This window comes from Sebastes umbrosus, chromosome 13 (assembly GCF_015220745.1).
Source record: "Sebastes umbrosus isolate fSebUmb1 chromosome 13, fSebUmb1.pri, whole genome shotgun sequence".
NCBI classification, from domain to species: domain Eukaryota; kingdom Metazoa; phylum Chordata; class Actinopteri; order Perciformes; family Sebastidae; genus Sebastes; species Sebastes umbrosus.
The window spans coordinates 12,622,466-12,631,298 of record NC_051281.1 but is presented as its reverse complement, the minus strand read 5'-3'; the positions used below and the strand labels follow the sequence as shown (position 1 = coordinate 12,631,298).

Genomic DNA, 8,833 nt, shown 5'->3' with positions numbered 1-8,833 from the left:
CTGCCTGCCTGCCTTCACTCAGTTAGCTCCACCTCACGTGCATGCGCGCACTCTACACACTGCAGAAGACTTTGTAGCTCTAATGGTACGTGTACACAGGGGCGTTTTTTATCGCGAGGGGACGCGACGCTTCCCAACATTGGACGCTTGGTGGGCTGTCCCTAGAAACAAGGTACTCGGCTCCTGATTGGACGAACGCTTTCCCGCCGTTGGCTGCTGCTCCCAGCTTTCAAACCAGAACCAGTATGGAGGCTCGTTTGGAAACTTTCTTCTCTTATTTCACGAAAATAGTTCACTGAAATGTGTTTCTGAAAACATTTGAGGCGAGAAATAAGCCACGCAGTTGCTGAATCTGTCTTTATTTTGGATTGACAACGTTTATTTTAAAAGATTATCGGGAGTTTCGAGAGGCGGCGAGTCGCGTCGGACGACCGTGATTTGCATAAAGTAGCGGAGCCCTCAACTTCATGCAAATAAGGAGCGGGCGTCGTGACGTCTAGTCTCTCCAATCGCGACGCCACGCTACCAGAATACATTGCGCGGCTGCTTACATAGACAATGAATGGAGAGCGTGGAAAGCACGGAGCCTGTGGACACGTACCGTAAGAATATCTAGTGAATGTACAGTGGACGTTTGTGCAGAAATAAATGCTGCAGCTCCTCCAGACCAACAGAGGTTTCCCGTGTCCTGTGAAATGACGGGGCTCCGCAGCGAGAAACGTTATCGTCTCCGACCGGGTGCTGGTGTCTCCCTCGCAGTCTCCCTCGCACCGCGGTCGGAGACGATAACGTTTCTCTTCCTGCTTCAGCCTCCGGGGCTGAAGCAGGAAAAGCCAACACTAGGATCAGCATTGATTCATGGAGAGACCTTCGTCTGGTCAGCTAACATTACTGCCAAGCAGGTGAAATATAGAGTGATATTGTGGTTTTAGCTGACGTGTGTCGCCTCACTGTTTTGAACGATGCTCGTTCATGTCTATGTAGAGCGAGCACAAGCGCGAGCCCGATGCTGACTTTCGTTGATTTCACGGCCACAGGTGTCGCTGTTAACAAGCATTTCTGATTCTCACAAACAGTCCCTTTAAAACATTAATCTTTTTTTTTTTAACAATTCAGTTTTGTGTGTTTTCTGTCACATATTTGCATCATTTATAGTACAGGTACAGTGAGATCATATTTTCTGAACACAGCCATCAGGAGTAGCGACCTCATGTTGCTCCTTTGCTGTCACAGATTTTGGTAATCACTGATTTTTGTGTAACCTGTTCCCAGAAGTCTCCGCGCCTCTCCTTTGTTGTGGGCAGGCAGGTTGTACACGCCCTTCCTCACAGATGTACCTTGTCACCCACACACAGGTGGAGCTGCTCTTATTAGTGCCAGACAAGGAACAGACAGGTGAACAGAGTGGTGTTACATTTATCCTTTGCAAGTTACTGCTGCTTCATTTTGCTTCTTTTTTTTTTTAAGCGTGAATTTACAGTTTTACTTCATTTATAACCGGCTAATGGAAAGAGCATACCTGTGCTAGGGGCCAGCTAGAATGTCCTTCGTCAGTCTGCGAGCTACAGTCAGATAACAAACACTTCATTGGATCAATTACCAGAACAGACGCAACCAGGTAGGTCCCATGGTTTTACTGGGACTTCATTACTTCTTATTATTTCATCAAAAAGTCATTTTTCTGTCATTCAGACGTCACTTTATGCATGTGTTTTTGTGATGAGCTGTCATATTTAGTTAACTACAATTAGTGTCAGTAAATAGTTTGATAAAAAATGAATAAATTCATCTGTTCTTTTTCTGTTATTCTATCTGTAGACCTTTATATGTTATATCTGTATATCTTATATATTAACAGTAGTCATTTAGCTGTTATATTTGTATATAGCCTATTATAACAGTAGATCTTTATCTGTTATATCTTATATATTAACAGTAGACATTTATCTGTTATATTTGTATGTAGCCTATTATAACAGTAAATCTGTATCTGTTATATATTGCATATTAACAGTAGACATTTATCTGTTATATCTGTATATATTATATATTAATAGTAGATATTTATCTGTTATATCTGTATATATTATATATTAATGGTAGACATTTATCTGTTATATCTGTATATATTATATATTAATAGTAGACATTTATCTGTATATATATTATATATTAATAGTAGACATTTATCTGTTATATATATTATATATTAATGGTAGACATTTATCTGGTATATCTATATATATTATATATTAACAGTAGGTCTTTATCTTTTATATCTTATATAACAACAGTAGACATTTATCTGTTATATCTGTATATATTATATATTAACAGTAGACATTTATCTATTATATATATTATAAATTAACGGTAGACATTTATCTGTTATATCTGTATATATTATATATTACCAGTAGACTTTTATCTGTTATATCTGTATATATTATAACAGTAGATCTTTATCTGTTATATCTGTATATATTATATATTACCAGTAGACTTTTATCTGTTATATCTGTATATATTATAACAGTAGGTCTTTATCTTTTATATCTGAAGTGTCAGAATGTTGCAGAAAAAACCCAAAACCCCTATATACCCTACCCTGGGCCCTATAAGTACCCTAAATACATAGGCTACAGTTGACAACTTAAGCTAATCTTACCACAAGGCAGTGCTGGAATGTAGTACATTTACTCAAGTACTGTACTTAAGTATAATTTTGTGGTACTTCACTTGAGTATTTATATTTTATGCTCTTTTATACTTCTACTCCATTACATCTCAGAGGGAAATATTGTACTTTTGACTTCACTACATTTATCTGACAATTTTATTAGTTCCTTTGAAGATTCAGAATAGTAATACACAATAATCAACAAATGAATTATGGTGTATTGTTATAGGTTGAGTTACTTGGAAGTATATACATTTGTTAAAATCTGCATTAAAGTGATGAACACATGAATTCATCAATAATTATAATCCAGTAATATAAAATACATTACTCTGAAATAGGCCATTCTGCATAATGAGTACTTTTACTTTTATTACTTTAAAAATATTTTGATGCTGATACTTTTATACTTCTACTAAAGTAAGATTTTGAATGCAGGATTTTTACTTGAGTATTTCTACATTGTGTTAATGCTACTTTTACTTAAGTAAAATATCCGAGTATTTCTTCCACCAAGGTCCACTCAGCTGCTTCCTCAGCAGATAGAGTTACCTGTTGTCATGGAAATATTCACATTTGCATTCCTTTGAGCATTTTAAGGACTTTTTGTCCATATTGCCTTAAAACAATTACTATATGCATATGTTATATAATGGAACCATGCTGATACACAGCAGGTATACATGAGGCTATTCTAATGGTTGGATGGACGGATCATTCTCATATATTATGTTTTACTTTTAGCCTCCACTGATGGCCTTCTTAAGGCAGCTGAAACTTCTTCTCTGGAAGAATGGGCTGGCAGTCGTCAGGCAGCCAGTGAGTATAACTTTATTTTCATATAAACACACAGATATTTAAAGGGGACATATCAAGAAAAACTCATATCTGGGCCAAGACTTCCTTTTGCGTGCGCAGCTTATTGTTTACAGTAGGATTAGCAACTTGAGATGCACGACTGGAGTTGAGCGACAATGTGTTCGTTTCACAAGTAGCCGGTTTACAAGCTAATTTTAAGCCAATAAAAAGTTAAGTCTTCATCAGACGATAGCCGGTGGGTTCCCAGATTGCATTTCAGCCAATGCGTTCTGCCCCTTTTGCTCTCCACACGGACTGTTTGCCTGCATTCAACCAAAGCCTGCTTCAACGTGATTGGTCAATACTAAAACCAAAACGCTTCCGAAGCCCAAATCTTGTCCTGTTGCCTACAGTTTCTGTGAATGAGGAATCTGTTTATAGAGATCCCTTTTTTTTCTGGGCTGCCTGGATCAGAAAACATGTGATTCAACAAGCCATTCAGATTTGGCTCCCCTTCTTATGTCAGGTTCATTAGAATATATCGCCCACGATCGAACATCAGGTTATTTCAGTTTTTCCCAATGAAGATGTCCTAACCTGCTCCGTGCTACAGTAGACAGGCAAACCAAAGTGTCGCTTGTTTGAAAAACCACTCGCCCTGGCTCTATTTATGCAAAGTTTCGTGCACCTGTGACATCGCTCGTAGTATTTCTGGACAGTTTTTCGTGCTCCATTCGCCAGAGTTTGCTCGGTTGCGGTATGTTAGGAAGAGGTATGAGAACTACCTTTGCAAAGGTGCACCGTATTTTTTTCGCAAGCCAACTAGAGCAGACTGGGCTTTCTCGGGAGGGGGTCTTAAAGAGCGTGGGCGCTAAAATGGAGCATTTCAGACAGAGGGTGAATACAGGTATATTCAGAACATTGAACATTTGAACATTAAAGCATGTAAACACGTTCTAGTAGAAACCCAAAATAGAAGTATAACCCTGGAAATGAGCATGATATGTCGTCTATAAGAAGGATTGTGGGTAATAAATCACATAAATAACAACACCTTTACAGACCATCTTTAAAGAATATTGAATCATGGATCACTCAAAATGTACAGTATATATATTCAATATCATTTTGGAAATGAACTCTTCACAATCTGATTAATACTGTTTTATGATATCTTGTGTTATAGCTATGGTCCCTGACTCTGATCATCTGGCCTGTGATCATCTTCATGATCATCGCTGTGACCCGCAAACAGTTTCCTCCAGTAATAAAAGAAACATGTAAGTGTAAAACTGCAAAGAAAACCAGTGCTTTGATCTAGGTTCATGTTTTGTTAGTGACGTGTGTTTCAATAGCCCTTTATCACAAAGTCTTTCTGTTACATAATCAATCGCAAACAAGATGACACTGTAAAAGCGAAATAAACTGCGAGCAAACAGAATAAAGCTTTCAATAACGACTGGAAATCCTTGTTAGCCTCTAAGCTGCCCTGGCACTACCGAAGTATTATATCTTTATATCTATATCTACAATGAGTATTACAGTAAATATCTTTTGGCTGCCATCTGCCATTAAATTAATCTGACAGTATCTTAGACTAACTAATCTGAAACTGGCAAACCAAAGGGAAAGTTTAACACAATATTGACTTGTCATGGCCTGCAGGGTGTTTGTTTGGCATGTTAAAGGATGGCATGTTAAACACTTGGACATTCCAGTTTCGCAATCAAAGTAAACGAGTGGAAAGTTCAACCGAAACATGAGAAGTCCTTCAGATCTGGGCCTATCCCTGCACTGTTGACACAGTGTTTGTATTCCCTTTATTTTTTTAGATAAAGTTGACTGAGAGCACATTTATTCATCTGCAGTAAATGTGGGTAAAGGTGCTTAAGCAGGGAGTGTTATATACGTATTTCTACCTTTGTGTCGCCATCTACGAAGGCAGATGATGTTGTTGTAGAGGGAGGGGCAGAAATTGCAACCTGTTGGTTTGGATAAACATACCACAAGCCTTTCACGTACCTATCTGATAATAGCATCAGCGTCATTTTAAGAGAACTACATCCTCCAATGCACCTGTCAGTATGTGTGTATATTTTTTACGTTATATACAGCATCATTAAAATTAACAACATAATAACAACCATCTTACTTAGTTCCGGTATTAACTGTAACCAGTTAACCCTCCCACTTTTGTCTGTTCGGTCTTTTTTGATAGACAAGAATCTATGGATGCAGGATTCAAATGTAACTTAATAACCCCAGTGTACTATATCTGAACAATAGGACCTCTCCTCTCCTGTAAAGTGCTGTTAATTCAGGTTGTTGGTTTTGTATTGGACCGCACCCAAAACAGGACTGAATGACCAGCAGTAGCCTTGAAACAGATAATGTTGCAAATTACGAACACACAGAACTAGTTTGTGCTATTAAGACGTTCCTTGTGATTATTAGAGAAATGTACGATAACTATAAGATGGGCCTGGTTGTATTTGGAGGCATGTAAAGTGAAAGCTAATGATGAACTAATGACAAACAGACACAAATCAAACATTTATACCGTATTAATTTAGATATTTTCCAAAGTAAAAGTCCCTAGAAGTGTTTGATTAAACTTTTTCCCATGGTCCAGTGTTAAAAAGGTTAACAAAAAACACAATAAATCGTAATATCGAATCGCAATACTACTGTAAATCAAGTATTATGATAGTATTAAATCGGGAGATACGTGAATCGTCCCAGCCTTACTGTTTTCTCTCTAGATATGTAAACTGTTCATTAATTATCTGTGTGAGTGGAGGTGTTAACCTTGAGGTCTGATGTAATTCAATTCTTTAGTTAGCTTATATGCCGTTTAGTTTCATAAAGTCTTCCATGAATGCCATTGCTAAGCTTAGTCAAACGCTGTTTGCTAGGCTTTTATTCTCTTTCAGTGCAATGTGTTGTGTCACATTGCATTATGAGATAATAATAACAATGAATACCAGAGCGGTACTGAACCATGCAGTCCAGTCTAGTCGCAGCGGCTCGACTGACACTTGATTTTCAAATCTCTTTTTCTTTGGCCTGAATTTAAGCAATAGCTGAGATTGTTTTCATTCATTGGCAGCGATATACACAAATGGAAATGAGCTCAGGCTCCTGATCTTGTGGTCAGAGATATCCTTAAAAGGCAACAACTTGTCAAACAGAATTGAATAACAAATTGGGCCAATTCATTAAAAGCATTTTGAGCCAAAACACAGCGCTAAAACAGTTAAACCATCCACAACAGAATGCAACCTTTCAGTGTATTTCTGATGCATGGGTTTCCTTTTCAAGCTCTCCGTAACATTGTTGCTGAAGAGTATACAGTATTTATGATGTGTCTACTCCCTGCATATAGTTAATGATATGACATTGACTCAAGTAGTTTTTGAATTTTGTTTACCAAATCAACGGTCAAACCAACTTTGTCATCTTGTCTCCTCCAGGTTTTGTGGGACCCAGAAACCTGCCCAGCGCAGGCTTCTTCCCTTTCCTGCAGACCCTCATGTGCAACACAGACAGCAACTGTAACAACAAATCACTTTCGGTGGACCCGGCAGCATTAAAGTCAACTAACAGAGGGGGTACAAGGTACCTCCATTCAGCAGTACATATTGTATATGATCTATTATCTGACCTATACTGCAGAAACACTAAAAATATATTGAAGTTGTCAGTATCACCGCATCTATACTGCTGCATAAAACGTCCACGTGTTAAACATACTGAATGTCTCTAGTGGCTCTATTGGTGTCATATGATTAGTGTACATTGAGTCACAAAGGAGGGACATGTCCCAGCTTGGCAGCATCACGAGATGATTAGTGAGTGTGATCATGGAAATGTACCAACAACAGACATCACTCTGTGGAGGATGAGCAGTCAAAAAGCTGAAGTAGACGACTGATATCTTATTTCTTTTAAAACAAATCTGTCAACACAAGTTGCATAATCTCCAAAAAATGATAATAAAGGGAACAATTGGCACCTTTATTTTTTTTTAAACCTGTATACATTGCGTTAACTAGTTCCGTTTGTTGAAATGGCTTAGAAATGCTTTCTCTACTTTTGTTATCCAAGCTGTTGCGCTGTCACGGAAATATAAATTCCAAACTCAGGAATGAAGGTGGCTGGTAGAAAACCTGTTTGTGTCACCCTCAACTTACTGAAGAATTATGGTTTGCTGTACAGCTCAGTTACACTCTATGGAAAACACCCTTGAAAACAGACTTTAAATCACATTAATTTGACTGGGCATCTTTTAATTTCCTCTTTGACTCTGTGTGACAGGTTAAACCAGCTACTTCAACCGGCAGACTTTACTGTCCCCAAGAACTACAAAAAGGATTCTGATGCACTGATTGAGGCCTTGAGCAGCATTTTGGGTATGTTATTCTCAATCACAGACCCTTCTTTCTATGTACAATGACAAAATCACATTTTCATTTTTTCACGTTATGGCACAGACAATCGTCTGATGATATTTTGTAGCTGAGACCTATTTAGGTAGAAAGACTAGCCACACTCGCTTTGGGAAGAATATATACATTTCTAGAAGATTAGCCTAAATGTTATGAAACAAACGCAAATCTTATTGAACTTTTTAAAGGAATAGTTTGACATTTTTGGAAATACACTTATTCGCTTTCTTGCTGAGAGTTAGATGAGAAGATCGATATCTATCTGTTCAATATGAAGCTGGAGCCAAGAGACAAATAACTTAGCATAAAGACTAGAAACAGTTAGCCTTTAGTTAGCCACTTGATTTTATTTATTTATTCTACCTTGGAAACAAAGCGAAGCTAGCTGTTTCCCTCTACCACCAGTCTTTGTGCTAAGCTAAACTAACTGTTTCCTGTTAGCTCCATATTTAACGGGCAGATACGAGAGGGGTTATAATATTTACTTCTATTCAGTGGTGGAGGAAGTATTCAGATCCTTTACTTCAGTAAAAGTACTAATACCACACTGTACCAAACATCTACATTATTACTAATACATTATAATTATTGGCATTATTAAAAGGAAAAGCAGCAAAGGTGCATATCTGAGAAGCTGAAACTATGAAATGTTTCAGGCATTTTTGCATGAGAATGATAATTGACTAATCAACTAATTGATTAATTGATTTGTAGTTTAAGCTCACATTTTGTACACTTCTGATTAGTTTAATATTTGACAAAAAAGCTTATTTTAAAGGTTCTTCATATGTTTTTTTATATTAAATCTTCATTTGTAAAGTAAATAAAGCTGTTAAAAATAAGTATAGTGGAGTAAAAACACAACATTTCCCTCTAAAATGCAGTAGAGTAGAAGTAGAAAGTGGCA

General features: G+C 37.4%; 1 protein-coding gene across 9 annotated transcripts in view; it reads left to right on the top strand.

The window, feature by feature from the left end:
- The first annotated feature begins 1,388 nt into the window (after window positions 1–1,388).
- The window catches only part of abca12 (ATP-binding cassette, sub-family A (ABC1), member 12), an 86,394-nt gene continuing 78,949 nt past the window's right edge, over window positions 1,389–8,833 (top strand). For all 9 annotated transcript variants that reach the window (XM_037790076.1, XM_037790074.1, XM_037790070.1 and 6 more), the window contains exons 1-5: window positions 1,389–1,618; window positions 3,425–3,499; window positions 4,665–4,758; window positions 6,952–7,096; window positions 7,796–7,890. In XM_037790076.1, the coding sequence (XP_037646004.1) occupies window positions 3,434–3,499; window positions 4,665–4,758; window positions 6,952–7,096; window positions 7,796–7,890 (400 nt within the window). In that variant the 5' untranslated portion in view covers window positions 1,389–1,618; window positions 3,425–3,433. The remainder of the gene's footprint in view (window positions 1,619–3,424; window positions 3,500–4,664; window positions 4,759–6,951; window positions 7,097–7,795; window positions 7,891–8,833) is intronic.